The 16,373-nt window shown below is 38.3% G+C and overlaps 1 protein-coding gene across 5 annotated transcripts in view; it reads right to left on the reverse strand.

Annotated features, from left to right (window-relative positions):
• Window positions 1-16,373, reverse strand: part of SRGAP3 (SLIT-ROBO Rho GTPase activating protein 3) — a 233,720-nt gene that overhangs the window by 29,362 nt on the left and 187,985 nt on the right. For 2 of the 5 annotated variants that reach the window (XM_020791403.3, XM_020791406.3), the window contains exons 11-15: window positions 13,366-13,393; window positions 10,234-10,336; window positions 4,148-4,208; window positions 2,513-2,590; window positions 135-269 (exon numbers count right to left, since the gene is read on the reverse strand). In XM_020791403.3, the coding sequence (XP_020647062.1) occupies window positions 135-269; window positions 2,513-2,590; window positions 4,148-4,208; window positions 10,234-10,336; window positions 13,366-13,393 (405 nt within the window). Of the gene's footprint in view, window positions 1-134; window positions 270-2,512; window positions 2,591-4,147; window positions 4,209-5,105; window positions 5,137-10,233; window positions 10,337-13,365; window positions 13,394-16,373 lie in introns of all 5 variants that reach the window. The other 3 variants (XM_020791404.3, XM_078385223.1, XR_013541621.1) reach the window with 2 other exon arrangements.

The following is a 16,373-nucleotide window of genomic DNA, read 5'->3' on the forward strand; positions in this document are numbered from 1 at the left end:
GGCCAAGGAACTAATAGGTGAATGTCAAAAAGCAATGACTTTTTTCACTTCATATTACAGGGACTAAAGAAACAGATATCACAATGTGCAGGATTTAAGAACTACATTTATTACAAATAATTAACGTGACTTACTTATAGTAGAGATCAAGTCCTGAAATCTTTCTTTAGGAAAGAGTGGATTTTCTAGTCCCCGGAAATATAACTTTAAGACCCCAGCAACAGAATTAATGTCACGTTCATTTTGATCATCAGCAAGGGGATCTTCACCTGAATGGTTTAAAAGATGATTTTTTTTTCAACATTAAGCCACATATTAACACTTGTAACATATTAGCAGGAGAAGAATTTAGTAGTAACAAGTTACAAATAATTAACTTGGAAAAAAAATGCATAACTATATACCATGTTACAATTATGGCTTAAAAAGCGATAAACTCACTTCATTTATAATGGTATTGTAACTTCTAAAGCTTTCTTTTACATTTATAGGGCACGGCCTTACTAAATGACAGAGGAGGAACATCAAATAGTCCAAGCGCTAGGTTATAATGCTGCCTTATGCTTTGTTGTATATAATTAAGTGATTATGAGGAGAAGGTGGTTTTACAGCATTTGGATTTTTTAAAAAAAATAACTAAAATTATTTTAGTTCTTCTTGAGAGTTAGGAAAATAGAGTCCGATGGTTGATAGAGTCCCTTAAACTTGAAGTTTTAATATCTGCTTCAGTTACATGGGGGGAGAGGGGGGCAGCAAACTAACACAGTGACAGGAATCCTGTTGCTTAGCATAGTAGGCTGTATGATGTGCTGGCCTATTTGAATCAATGAAATTTACAGAGGAGTTGACTCATCCAATCCCTACTGATTCAATAGGTCTAATCTAGAGTAATTTACTATGCTAAGCAACAGGATATTAGCCCCCAACTACTTAGTTTTTAAAAGCAATTTCCCAGGCTTTTTGAGGGAAATAGTGTGCACCCAAGCACTACAAATGCTCTGGAAATGTTCTGTCAGAGCAAAGAGATGCTTGCTTTATCCATCCACTTAACAGAATATTCACTGAATAGCTAAAACAGAAAGATTCCAATTAAAGGATGTAAATAGTGAGAGACAGCAGGATCACATGAAAGCCTGTGTTTTAAACCTTTCTGAATAAGTAGTTCTACTGCAGGTACAGAACGAATAACCATCACACTCCCATTTGGTCTTATGAAGTAGGTATTGCAAACACAATCCCTTCAGCAAAGCCTTATCACATAACTACAGTACACTATACTGAGAAGGATCCAGACTTAGTCTACTCAGATTAGATGCAATGAAATAAAAGAGACAAATCAGTCATAACTAACTGAAACAACACTGATTGGGTTATTAGCATGACTAAATCTGGAACTGATTATTAAATCCACAGATATTAATTATGTGGTTCTTGATTTGTAGGTAAAGGTTCCCCTTGACATTTAGTCCAGTTGTGTCCAACTCTAGGGGGCGGTGCTCATCCCCGTTTCCAAGCCGTCGAGCTGGCATTTGTCCTTAGACAGTTTCTGTGGTCACATGGCCAGCTCAACTAGACATGGAACGCTGTCTGTAGATGATTGATTTGTAGATGTCAATGTTATCTTCTGTAGTACCTTGATCTTGTCTTTCATTTCTCCATCATGACCATCTTAGTGTTGTTGAACAAAGGATATTTAAATGTTTACAACACAGAGGCCTTATTCAGAAGTTTGCATGCATAAACAGGGTTGCAACAGTGAGGGGTGCATGAAGATGCATGTGAAACCTGCCCCCATCTCCCCCACCACCACCAAGACTTTAGTCAAGACCCTTGTGCTTATTGTGAAAGTCTGAAGAGGAGCTTGTAAATGTGTTCAGCTGAATGAGCTTATAAAGTTCCCCTGACCAGGAATCCAAGAAAGGTGGCGCCACTCCAGTTATGGAAGTTCTACATGCACATTCAGTTGATTCTGCTTCCAGTTTTCTCTTCAGACCTTTGCAATGAACATACAAAGATCTGACTGATGATCAGGGACTGGTGGGTAGGGCAGGGCTGACATATCCCCATCACAATTAAGAGCTCTATTCATATGCTCTGGTAGACACCAAAGTATGACTAGGAAAGGGAGGAAAAAAACTGTCTGGAATATGATTAAGGCTCTTCTTTTCTTGGTTATATTTCACAAAGTCCTCAGCTAAATTAATTCAAAGAAAGCAAAACTGGAAATTCTGAGACACTTAGAAAACCTTGCTTAAATTCAACTCCTATGGCCCAGGTTTTTCATGGCTTCTGAAAGACCAAGAAGCATGTTCATTCCAGTGAGTCACTCTGAAATATTATTTTTTTGTATGGAAAATTAAGAATGTAAAACAATGCAACCTCTCTTGAAAAGAAATACTGTACTCAGATTGGGTCATGATAATTTGAAGCTGTAAGATGTTACATCATCTGTATATTACTAAGGGGAAAAGTATCAAACCATCTTACAAGAGGCCAAGGCTTATTCATGTACCTCTCTCAAATGAGTTCTTTATATCATTGACTTCGACCTGAGATCCAGGAACTCTAAAAATACCCTGTTGTTGTAGACCTGAAATGAAACCATAAAAAAAAGGAAAAGACTATTAGGATAGGCTTGGACTTAAATCATTGCCCTTAGCAGTTATTCTTTGCTCACATTTTGCTTAGATGTTTCTGAATTTTGAGTATATGCCAATAATTATAAAATGCAGAACTCCTACTCAAATATAAAAACACACACTTCACAAATAAATCCAAATCTAATTATACATATTCCTGCTCTAGAGCAGTGGTCCCCAACCTTGGGCCTCCAGATGTTCTTGGACTACAACTCCCAGAAGACTTACCACCACCTCTGCTGGACAGGATTTCTGGGAGTTGAAGTCCAAGAACATCTGGAGGCACAAGGTTGGAGACCACTGCTCTAGAGCCTTTCCCTCAGTACCGCCACAGGAGAGAGCCTTCTCTGTTGCTGCTCCCAGATTTTGGAACTCCCTCCCACAAGAGGCCAGGTTGGCCCCAACTTTGCTAACCTTTTGCAATCAGGCAAAGACCATTCTCTTCAGGCAAGCCTTCCTATAGTAACCAGCTACTGTGTGTGATTTTTAGACAAACTGTTATACATTATTGCTTTGATTGGATTTTTAGTATTTGCGTTTTCCATTTTGTGTTTTTTATTTCTCAGAATGACTTTTTTGGATACTTATTGATCTTTGTTTTAATATTGCCTATTAATGTTGTAATATGCTTCCTTATTAATTGTTTTATTGTCTTTTAATGATGTTATCCACTGTTGTATATTAATTGCTTTCAACTTTAAATATTGTATTTCATTGTTTGTAAGCCTCCTTGGGTCCTTTTCAAGGAGAAAGTCAGGGTCAAAATACTTTAGATAAATAATAAATAAATAAATAATGCAATTTCATCTTTATCAGTATATAAAGTAAAAAAGTAGGACAGTGAGAACCTGACTCAGAAAGCTCCTGCATTATCAGATATGGAACAGAAGATTTCTACCATCTGGCAACCCAAATTCTTGGTGTACAGGAAAAAGTTCAGCTGCAAGATAAAAGGCCAATTCTCTTTTCTCTTCTAACAGTTTGAAATATAAAATAAATGGGAACGCATAGTAAAATTTATCTGCCCCTCTAAACAATCTTGCACTAAAGTCAACAAGGTAAGGCTTGGGGGGTCATATTCTGCCAATAAGATTTTCACGTACTTTATAAAAATTTTGCCTGTGGATCAAGCCATCATACAGGAAAAGCTTTTTAGCATGATTATGACCTCTAGGACTCTACATTCTGTCCTAGAAAAAAATCCCAGTGCTTCATCACCAACGTGTCAAAAGGTGTCCTGCAGTAAATGGAAGGACTTTGTCCAATCACAATCAGAAGTACAATCTCACTGTTTGACCAGTGAGCACATATACAATCAAAATATTTATCATACATGTTAAGTTTCGATGCTTAATAAAACATAGATTAATTAATAATGAAGACTAAGGCCTGTATAAATTCATCAAAACAAATGGCATGTTAGTTTGTATTTTAGATGCAAAGGTTTTAAGGCAGAACTTCCAATGAACACCTGAAGCTGGGTAGGGGGAAAGACCAAGGGAACTTACCATATAAATTGATATATCGAATACAACTTTCAACCACAAGTGGAATAGCCTGTCCTGAATCCTTCGAAATAAAATGAGACATGTTTCATTTAAAAATGAATATATTAACTTGGCACAGTCTATATTTTAAAAAAACCAGTCAAGCAAATACTTTACAAGATGTCCCGGGATGAATAACAAACACCATTAGTCACAGAGTTAGCAAGACATTAAGATAACAGTGATGGTTTCCAAATAACATTTCAGATATCCAGCCTATTATCATCAGGTATGAAAAGAAGCATTTGGCAATAGACAATAGATGATAGCAGCCCCTTAGCATCAACCTGACTTTAGCTGAAGCAATAGGGAGAAGTATCGCGGGTGGATTGAAGCTAACACTTTATAGAAAAGTACCAACAACAAAAGCCAAGCGACACCTTCTGAGAAAGTTAAGGTAATTGTTGTGCTGTCAAGTCATCTCCGATGTACAGTGGTCCTATATTTAATGACCTCAAATGGCCCTATCATTAATAGGCCTGGTCAAGTTTTGTCTCCAAACTGGCAGCTCTCCCATTATTGTAGATGCATTCCATCCCGCATCAACAGACTAATGACCCACTGCCCAAACTGGCTGGGAATGATGGGGGTTGCAGGTCCTGCACATCTGGGAACTACAAGCTTAGGTGAAGATTGCACTAATGTGTGGTTATACAATACGAACATTTTCAATTTCCATAAATATGTTTCTAAAACACTTTTGTAAGGATGAGGAAATAGCGATTTTTGCATACATTTTGGCTTTCCTATATACCATTAAAGCAACACTTCATTTGAATTTTAAGGAGAGACTCTAGTACTTTTACTATTAGCACAGGATTACAACTGCATCCCTTGAAATCAGAAGCTTTTTTTTAAGATGCTGTTTTAGATGCAATATAATATTTCTTTTTCCAGAAGGGGGTCCTCTAGTAAATACCTGATTTCTTGTTCGAGCATTCCTTCTTCCTCTGATAAGCAAATAAAGCAACAGAGTAGGGAAAAAAGAGAAGGTTAAGCAAGAATAGGTCAGTTAAAGTAAGTACAACCTCCAGAGGCTATGAAAGCTCAAATGCAATGGCAGCTTAGAAAGATCTAGCCCAACCTCCAACACTCCATATAACAATGGCTTAGTATGCAACCCCACAGCCTCAGTGACAGACCTTCAGGAGCTTTCTATCAGAAGATGTGTTTCCATTCTCCTTCTTCCAATTCTCTGTTTTCCCAACATATTTACTGCCTAGGTCTCCTAATTCACAGATGCCAGAAAACCTTTCTTATCCTTCCACTAGGAAAAAAGGGAAGCCCTCCTCTTTTGAGAGGATATGCTTTGAACTGCTGCTGTTATTTAATTGCCATGGTCTGCTTGCTTGCTTGTTTGCTTTTCGGGTTTTTGTTTTGTTTTTGGTTTTTCTGATTTTTATCTGCATATTATTTTATAGTTGGATTGTTTAAACTGTATGTTACTTTGATGCTTTATTCAGATTATATTTTTTTTTTGGTGAAAGGTTTTTTAAAAAATTTTTGAATGGCTCTTTCAAAGTCTCTTAGACAAAAACATATTATACAACAACATAACACTTCTTTAATAGATTGGACACTTATTTGTTTTGTTTTATTGTATTAAAGATTTTTAAATTGTCTTTCATCAAACGAATACCAGAGGAGACTACAAAATAAAAACAGAAATCATAAGACACAACACAGAAGAATAATTTTAAAACAATCATAAAACTTTTATAAAGTCATCAAATGAGACAAGGACACATTCTAACCAAACGCCTTGGCAGACAGCAACATTCTAACCTGGCATCATAAAAATGGCAATGTAGGGAAGATGTTCCACAATCAGCATGACTGGTAAGATTGTCTCCTTCACTCGTATGTTCTTGTACGGTGTTCAAGAACCGTCCATTTAAGAGATCTTAAGACACAGGCTGATATGGGGGTGGGGGGGAGACACCCTTTCAAGAGTACTCTCATGTACTGTGTATTTGGTTTTCAACCAGGAAACTAAAGTATTAACCAGCCAAGGCAGATTAAGAATGATTAGATCGGACAAACCAGCCACAAACTAATACAATACATTCCAAGTCACTAGGCCTCAATGCTGGACCAAAATGTTACCCATGTGACAGATAACCTGTAACTCTGGCTAGAAAGGGCAGTACTGTACACAAAATTCTGAGATATTGCACCTCTCCACAGGGCCTTCATTTTATCAGGAACAACTTTCCCTCTAATTCTCTAGAGCGCCGCATGGAGGCTGCACCTTCTGCAGGCAGGAGTCTGCTCACAACTGGAAACCAATTGGTTGAAACACTAGATCGGTTGATCGATGAAGAGCTGCACTCCCACGCCCATGTGCCTTAGAGGGAACAGTAAACAGGACTCATCTTCAATTTAGTAACCTTCCTTTGCTGCTGAGCCCAGACACTGGTTCACCATCTCCACAGCCTCACCAGATTCAAATGACATGGAGAAATAGAGCTGAGCAGTATAAGCTTATAGTGGCACCCTGCTCTAGATCCTCTGACAGCCTTGCCCAGCTGTTTCATATATGTACTTTGAAAAAAATAGGGGGATATGACAGGAACGTGTGAGTCCTTTTCTTTTCTCTAGGCCTCAAGATTTATAATGAATACGCCCTTATATATATTGAAAAAAATATATATTTAAAGGAACTTTCACTAGGTCTTAATTAACTAGCATTTTTACTATGTGGACATAACTAGACAAAGAACATAAGAGTATTCTCTCACTCCCCAAAATCAGCAAAACTGATACTTCCAGAAAATTTAAAGAAGGGCAGAATATTTTTCCTTTAAAATTCACTCCTATTAATTTTCTACAGAAACTTCTTTATTAGAAAGGATTCTATGTTGTCTTTAGATAGATTTCCACTGGAATTATACTTTTAAAACTGATCACCTTGACAGTCTCAACTCTACTTATGACTGTGAGTTGTCATACTGGAAGGCAGTTAGAGATGGAAGAAAGTTGGCAGTGGGACTAACAAGCAGGGCCAACAGATGGTACAAACATGGGCTTTGAAAGGAAGAATGGTGCAAGAAGGAAGCATAACTGGAGGGAAAATCTGGAAAACAAGTCCTACAGCAGGAAATGGACCAACACAAAATATTTGGAGGGCTGAAAACTCTAAGACATGAAGTCAAGAGAACCTAGGAGTGCTAAACAGAGGCCCTGTGGATGCTGCTGTACATTTGTGCACAGAAGTTGAATTCTTTCCATTGCAGAGTCTATTGCAACAGTAGTATTTTGGTGTTGCAACCCTATGGACAAAAACAAGCTCAAGGATCTTTGTATGAGCATGTGGCTGCTAAATTATACATGCTGCTTTGAATGAAAATCAAGTGCTAATTCAGTGGACACAGAGGTCTTGTTTTATTTATTCACACAAAGATTTCAGAGTAGCTTGCACTTTGTTCCTATGTGGCCTCCAAGGAAGTAGCCTGTGAGGGCTACTCCATTTCCTCTACGGGATTCTTGCCCACAATAGTAGATATGATAATCGTCTGAATTGAATTCACCCATTCCCATCCATTTTAGTTCACTGGTGCCCAGGATGTCGATGTTTATTCTTGCCATCTCCTGTTTGACCACATCCAGCTTACCAAGGTTCATAGATCTTATATTCCAGGTTCCTATGCAGTACAGTATTTTTCTTTGTAGCATCGGACTTTCCTTTCACTTCCAGGTGTGCCCTTTCGTCTTTGGCCCAACAACTTCATTAGCTCTTGAGCTACTTGTTCTTGTCCTCTGCTCTTCCTCAGTAACATGTTGGACGCCTTCTGACCTGAGGCGTTCATCTTTCAGCGTCATAACTTTTAGCCTTTTTTTTCTGTCCATGGAGTTTTCTTGGCAAAGATACTGGAGTGGCTTGCCAGTTCTTGCTCCAGGTGGATAGCGTTTAGTCAGAACTCTCCACTATGTCCTGTCCGTCTTGGGTGTCCCTGCATGGCATAGCCCATAGCTTCTCTGAATTACTCAAGCCCCTTTGCCATGACAAGGCAGCAATCCGTGAAGGGGGGGACTGCATTACAGTACCCATTTTTAACTTAAATTAAAAAATACTATTTCCTCAGTTTTACAGCAGTGGGATCAGTGAAGCTTTTATAAAGCATACCACATAGTACTGGATATTGTGCATCGGAATCTTTAGGGTGTAAAATATGGAAGAAGAAAACAATCCTGCCAAATACTTTTTGTGAGATGTAGAAACAGACAGGTGTACATATACATTTTTTCCTGAAGATTTTACACCTAGCTATACAGTATTAAAAGCAAGTACATAAAATATGGAACCTCCCCTTTATCACTAAGTTGAACATAACTAACACAGATAAGGAAAAAAATATTTTCCACTTCAGCCTTTATAAACTGTTGGCTCAGATTTCAATTATTTCTTATCCACACTGGGAATGGGGAAGTGGTGGGTGGGAAGGAGACACCAAGATGTTTTGATTTTTAAATGTTTTTATTTTTTTGAACAGATAGTAGGTATGGGAGCTGCTTTTGGCCTATCCCTGCCAAGGGATCTCTGTGGCTTATAGTGCCCTTTGTCTGTTTCAGTAGATAACACCAGCTGCTACTTGGACAGAAATTTCTGGGTCATAATGATCCATGCTTGGGAATCTCCCATTTAGATTATTGCAATGTACTGTAAGTGGGAATACTTTCTTAAAATAGTACAAAAACTGCAGCTGGCACAGAACAAGGACACAAGATTATTAACTGAAAGTAGGCACTTTGAAGACTTCCAGGAACAATCTGCTGGCTTTATTTTTTAAAGCCTGCAATAACATGGGAACAGGTTGTATTTTCCTTATATATAATAATAATCATGTACTGTACCATTGAGTCAGTCCTTGATTTATGGTGAGCCTTTCCAGGGCTTTCTGGGTAGAGAATACACAGTATAGTTTACCATTCCCTTCTTCTGGGGGACCCTGGGATTGTACACACAGGCAGGCTCTACTTGCAGGAGACACGATGGAGCATCGAACTCCCAACCTGTTTTTACAGCCAGATACCAAAACTATCCAGCCAGCTTTTGTTATATATCTCTCTGCAAAAAAAATGTTCTCTCCACTGAGCATCATCTCCAGTGAAGGAAACAATTCCAGTAACCTCTAGGACAAGGGCATTTTTGTACAGCACTGTGATCATATAATAGCTTTCCCATATATAGGTTCAGCTTTACAAGTTTGTGGTTCTTTGAGCACAAGGTGAAGACCTTTTAAATTATGTTTTTTGGGCAGACCCTCTTGTTTCAAATCCACATTTTAATTATAGCGCTAGTTTTTAATGAACAGCTGTGACTGCAGTTTTTATGTTTTGAGAAGTACTCTTAGAACCTGGGCTATAGACTCCCAAACCTATTTAGTAAATGAACAGAAATAAGAAGGTGGGGATACATAATTCTCCATGCTGGGCAATACATCCTATCCCTCTGCAGCCTTCTGAGCAATCCTATCCTGTCGTGGGACAAAATAATCTAATTTTTTCTCCTGCTAATAGCATCTTAGCCTTCTTAAACTACAAAGAGCCATATCAATCTGAGCATCACAGATTTTTAAGCATTTTTTTTTAACTCTGATCCACTGCAAATCCTTTTCGTGGGTAACAGACACGCTACATTTAAATTCCACTATGTGCAGCTTATAAAACCATAGTAGTCCTGCCTGTAGTGATAAGATATGGCAGATGCAATTAGCATGCTGATCAGCATAAAGGGGTGCCATTCTTTCATACTGTTCCACAAGGGCCATTACTATTATCTCATTCCTCCCAGTTGGCACAGCCAGCAGCGAGACACACTGAGAGGGAATAAAACACATGCCTGATCATTGCATGAAGAGGAGTAGCTCCCAGTAGATACAGTCACTGAGGTAAAGGGCATACAAACCACATTAATGGTGTGATGTGCTGTACACGGAAAAAGCCAGATCCAAGAAAAAGAAACAGGTCAGTCAGTGGTTAGAAGAGAAAAATGCTACCATTACATCCACAGTGTTCACAGACTCTTACTGTTAGACAGCAAGTACCTTAATGAATGTTTCCATATTGCCGTTAAAGAGTTTATGATTATACACTGAGAGAGGCCTAGGTTTCCTCATTTTCTGTGGTTTAGGGGGAAGACATGGGGGCCTGGGGAAAATGGAACAAAAGAGACCAACAAAACATCAATGTGAATACATTGGCAGGGGGGGGAATCTCAATGAGCAGATGATAGATAGATAGATAGATAGATAGATAGATAGATAGATAGATAGATAGATAGATAGATAGATAGATAGATAGATAGATAGATAGATAGATAGATAGATAGATAGATAGATAGATAGATAGATAGATAGATAGATAGATAGATAGATAGATAGATAGATAAATAAATAAATAAATAAATAAATAAATAAATAAATAAAAAAGATGAGGGAGGGAGAGCCTCTGTAAAGAAAAATGCACAGACTTCAATCATTCTGTAGGGATATTATAACTTTGATATCTTTTTAAAAGATGATCTTAAAACCAAGTGGTGTGAGAAATTTAGAATAAGCATTCATGTTGAAGCTTAAAGTTACATTGTCAGCAACCTACTGAGAAAGGATATTTTAATGCTGTTTTATTACAGACATCAAAAATATTTGTTTTTTAAAATGTAACCCACTGTGAGAAGGATTAAAAAATATTGTTTGGAATCCTGTTGGTATACATGTTATGCCATGGAAGCCAGATGGTGTTATCATCCGTAAATGGATATGTTTAATTTAATTTAAAAATACCGACCCCACCCCACCCCTTTTAGGTTACAAGAATACCCAGGGATTCATTTTCCATTTGGAAAGCCTGTAGCAATCTCAGGACAGGTAGATAAGTCTTTAATATTGCAAAATCACTGCCATGATCACTTCCAGTGGTCCTAATCCAGACGTGGGACCACCTGTGGGCTTCTTCCACAATCCCAAAGCTCCCAAAGGTTTCCTAAGGGGGGGGAAGGGATCTCCAGGGAGACTTGTAACCTGAAGGGGATAGGAAGTTTTAATTTAATTTAATTAAAGATATCCATCACCAATGATGATCTCATTCAGCTTGTGCAGCATAAATTTACGCCAAGAGGATTTCAGCCATTGATTATGTGACAGGATATATATTAAACATCACAAGAGAAAATCAGGAATATTCTTAGGCATGAATAGATCTTTTCTTCTCAGAAGCAGTTCTGAGAACTCCTGCTAGAATCCATGCCTCCATACTACAATGCTTCTGTGTATTTTTAAATTCCGCATCCATTGTTAGATAATGAAACTCATTGCACCCTAAGGGCCTTACAGTCATTTTTGGATGCATTCAGGTATATTTAGACTAGTGCAAATATATAATGAAATTCATTTGTAGCTAATGAGAAAAGCATTTTTTTTTCACAGAACATGGACAGAGTTCCTACTCCATACCTCTGAAGATGCCAGCCACAGAGACTGGCGAAATGTCAGGAAGAACAACCTTCAGAACACAGCCAAAGAGCCCGAAAAACCCACAAACAACCATCAATTTTTTTCACAATTTCTAGTGACCAACATGATCTGTACCATACTATGCCCATGTGCTTTGCTAGGATGAAAAGTTATTTTATAAAAGCCATTAATCCCAGCATTGACAAAATCACTTTGTTCATTTCTTTGCTAATACAACACACTTGAAATTTTGAAATCCCTCCCAGGATCTTGACAAGCTACCAAGGAACCTAACAAGTTGTATATAAAGTGGAAACTGGTCGCCAGCCAGCCTGGTAGTTTTTAGTTAGAAACAATTTCAGAGGGCATAATTGCTGACAGCTCCATGAGACTTGATCCTAAACTGGTAACAACTGGTGATGTCTAATTTTTATGTTCTTACCATTAAAGTTTAAAATTGGTTACAATTTGAAACATAGTAGGACAGGGAAGGGATTATTGTGGCAGCAGTGGAAAGTGAAGTGCAACTGTGTTTACTAGAAGAGGCCAAAAACCTTGAGGAGAGAAGAAAAGGCAGCATGCAGGTACCGTGTGTTTTAATTTTTCTCCACTAAACATTGGTGAGATGGGACGTATTTTCTTTACTGAGGTCAACCTTGTTTTAGAAAAGTTTTATCCGTATTTCACTCATTAAAGGTTTTTCTCTCCTCTCGGGCTCTCCTCTTCCCTCCATTCCGCTCATTCAATTCTTCCACTAGTAGGCATCCATGAGCCCTTTCTACTGTTGCCAAGTGAACTTTTCCCTGCTACACTGAATCAAGTTTTACTTTTCCAATTTCTGTCAATGCTTTTCTTTTGTCAGCCTCCCAGACTCTACTTAGTCTTTCTTAACTCCCTCTTATTCCTCCCAAGATTTCCATCCCCTCTCCTTACCTTCTCCTTCCCCTAAGCATCCAACATTTTTTTTCAGATTTGTTTTTTTACTTCTTCCCCAAACCCAAATGTTATACTATCTAAGCCTGCAGAAGGGTTCATGGAGAACTCAAAAGCTCACTTTGTTTTTAAGTTGTAGAGACACAATGAAAGTATTACTTAACCCAAAAATTCATATATCACAAGCTATTTTCACCTGCAGAAATCCAATTTTGTTAAAAAAAATCCTGATACCCATCTCATCCACTTTCTACTACTAAAAGGGAATAATGTACCAGACACCATGCATCAAAAAGCATTATGGGGCTAATTCTAGATTCATTTGAGCAGATTTACACTCAATGTTCACCCCTGAACAAATAAACCTAGTAAATAGGGGAGTGCTGGCAGTTTGACTAGGAAGGCTGGCCTGTATCATAAGTGGCTGAACACTCTCTGAACCATCCACAGAGACTATGCTGTATACTGTGCTGATACAGCAATATTTATGATTTAAGGGCGAGTCAGCTGAAAGCTACACTGCAGCAGAAACAAGGGCCCATTTTGGCATCTTTCCAATTAATCGATTCAGGCAATGCAAACATGAGCAGGCCACTGATGTGTGTGTGTGGGGGGGAGATATGTCATTCACTGTTGCTCTCCACAACTCATGCTTGGAACATTTTTACCATATAGATATGGCAGGTACAGGCACACATCTGCTGGCAGTAGATGCAGCTAAATCCAGACCCACATCTTTTGCAGAAGTATACCAACAGAAGAGAAAAATGAAAAGACACAATGCGCACTTACCTGGTGGTCCCACATTCAGCTCTTTCACCTGGTGGGAGGGGGGAAAAAAGCACAGATCACTTTCACTTCATTTACATATGAATGCTACTATAATTTTCAAGGAACTGTTCTAAATGGCTAGAAATGAATTATATTCAGCAAACTGGGAAGGCAGTAGGTCTGTAAATGTGATACATCATATAAAAGTCCCCCCCATTACTACACTACACAGCTTAAGTGACAAGTAGCAAATCATATCCCATAGTTGACATGGGGGCTTCCCTGCTCAACTTCCCTGCCCCACTCAGTCATTCCAGGAGGAAGTCTGCAGATCCAATGTTTTGTTTTTCATAATCTTGACAGTCAGCTCCAGCAAGGCTTGCTACGTATTTCCAGCAGTGCTGGAATCCTCACGCTTAGGGAAGGGATGTTTACCCTCTCCTCAGAAGAACCTGAAGAAGGAGATGGCTGCCTACTGCAAAAAAGTAAAATGGGGATTTCCTCTCCCCCCCCCCCCCTTTATTATATGCAGTGATGCAGGGTGGGAGTTTTCCAGAATGTGTTAACTGCGGACAGAGAAGGAATAAGAGTCACTTCTCACACTCTGCCCAAATCAGCCTCACTGAAACTAGAGAAAGGAAAAAGGCTTTGCATTAAAGTGAAACATGTAGATTGGCTCCTGAGTAAAATGGTTTCTGAAGTAAGAGCAGACTATCAGTTTCTCTGGGCCAGTACTCTAACGTGACTCTCTAAAACATAACAAGATGCTTTCAAATACAAATGCTGAGGGTTGCACCCTGGTTCGTATACAACTCAAAGCATGTGATTTTCTACCACCCTTTTTCAGGCTCTCTCCACAAAAATCCCCCCCCAGAGTCCTCTTTGCAGACAAGGTAGAGGCAACCTCCCTTAACAAAGACATCATTCAACATGACAGGCTATTCATGTATTTTTTAAAAATAAAGAACAGACCTTTCAGTTCAGCCATGTCTAGTTATATTTATTCTTTCCTCATGTTGTCTCTTCCATTTTGTATGTTTCATTTGGGAAACAAACAGCTATAAAAATCACTAAGAAAAATATTCAGAACAAAAGAAAATCACCATAAATAGCAGGTTTTGGCCCTCTGATGGACTATAACTCCCATAGTTCCTCAAGCAGCAACATGGCTGGTAGCTAGGTTTACAGAGGGATTTTGGGAACTGTGGGAAGTTTTCCAGGCTATGGATTAATCCAGCAATGAAATATATCATGAGAAGCTGTTGCCAGAATCCTTAAACAATCTTAAAGCAATACTTAAGCATCTGTAAGAAATGGCTGCTGACACAGTGCCAGAAACACTCAAGGACTCAGACATTCATCCTTTCATGACTCATCTCTACAAAGCGGAAGACTTCCAGATCACATAACAAGAGAAGGCACTTATTAAGAGAATTCCAAAACTGGCTGAGATGAAACCATGTAAACACACTGCCATCTCTGATTAGCTAACAACTACACTGAAACATATAAAGAAGGAAACAACTTGAAAGCTTGTCTACAAGCTTGCATGGAAAAATGTCATATTCCTTGCCTAGCATATCTAGCCCAACTGGAAAATCCAGACTGCAATCAAGACAGCACAGATGATATCACAAAGGAGCTGGGGCAGAATATAAGCAAACATTAAATCAAGATTAGATTGAGAAAATTCATAAAGGGGAAGGAAAGAGTTGCTATAAAGGCAGATGGCAAGACTTGAAGATGGGTATGGTGCTGGTGCTTGTAGAGCTTGATGTCACCGTGAAGGAACAGGGAGAGCGACAACAAGCCTGGGTTTTGTACGAAAAGGAACAAGTAGCCCATGAAGGAAGATGCAAGAAAGGAGAGGGTGTTTATTTAGAAACACATACAGGGAAAAGCTAGGATGAGAGATGCTAGTCAAGAGAAACTAATCCAGATTTTGATTGTTATATCCAACTGACCACATACAGCTCCACATAAAGGCTTTTAACTGAAATAATATCAGCTGTGGGTCTGATGGCAATTTTAGAATATATATTTTAATTGCATTTTAATTATTTTGCCCTTTTATTTTGCCTTTTTATTGTATTTTAAATGCTGTAAGCCCCCCAGAGACCTTTGGGTAGTGTGGGCGGCACATAAGTTAAATAAATAAATAAATAAATAAATAAATAAATAAATAAATAAATAAATAAATAAATAAATAAATAAATAAATAAATAAATAAATAAATAAATAAATAAATAAGAATGCAACAAAATTTAAGCTACTGTATTTGCAGTCTTAGCAGTAATACCTTCCTTCTCAGAACTGCTGTAGCATTTTTACTCAGCAAGAAAAAACTGACAAAGCATCCAACACATCATATGTTGATTGATGGCGTTGTCCTAGCAGTGTCATTATCTCAAAGCCTGGCATCAGTAGGAAGAGCCCAAGTGGGTCAGGTTTCAACTAACTGCCAGGTCCACCTCCTTTCATATGTCAAAACCTGTACATCAGGGAACAGTTGGACTTGGATCTGTTTGGGAGAGCGCAGTGATAGATTGTGCCCAATGAGACCGTCCTCAACATTAATGTGAAATGTGGGCCTGACCATAAGAGAGAGTCACGTGCTTACCAGTTCTGTGGCACACAGTGACATTTCTTAGACAAAACAGAAAACATTAACAACTTTTCCCAGATGCTATATTTGATTATTTGAAATGTTGTTCAACTTAAAGAAATGGGAAATATCCACGGTTCTCATTGATGAGTCAGGTTTTCAAATCATATAAACATGGAGAGGGAAATATCTGGAGGATTAAAACCAATTAAAAGTAATTAAACTTTATATGCCAATATCTGTGTTGCAAGACCTCTGATTTTAAAATGGAATCGAAGGCAGCAGATTCTAAGCTAAAAAATGCACCTATCTCCAGGACATAGAAAATAAAACTGGGCAATAAATCACAAGAAAGCTTGTTAACTATGATCTCTAGATTAAGAAATAGCCTCTTGCTTTAAGCATATTAAGGACCCACAGAGAA

The sequence above is a fragment of the Pogona vitticeps genome, chromosome 2, assembly GCF_051106095.1.
Source record: "Pogona vitticeps strain Pit_001003342236 chromosome 2, PviZW2.1, whole genome shotgun sequence".
NCBI classification, from domain to species: domain Eukaryota; kingdom Metazoa; phylum Chordata; class Lepidosauria; order Squamata; family Agamidae; genus Pogona; species Pogona vitticeps.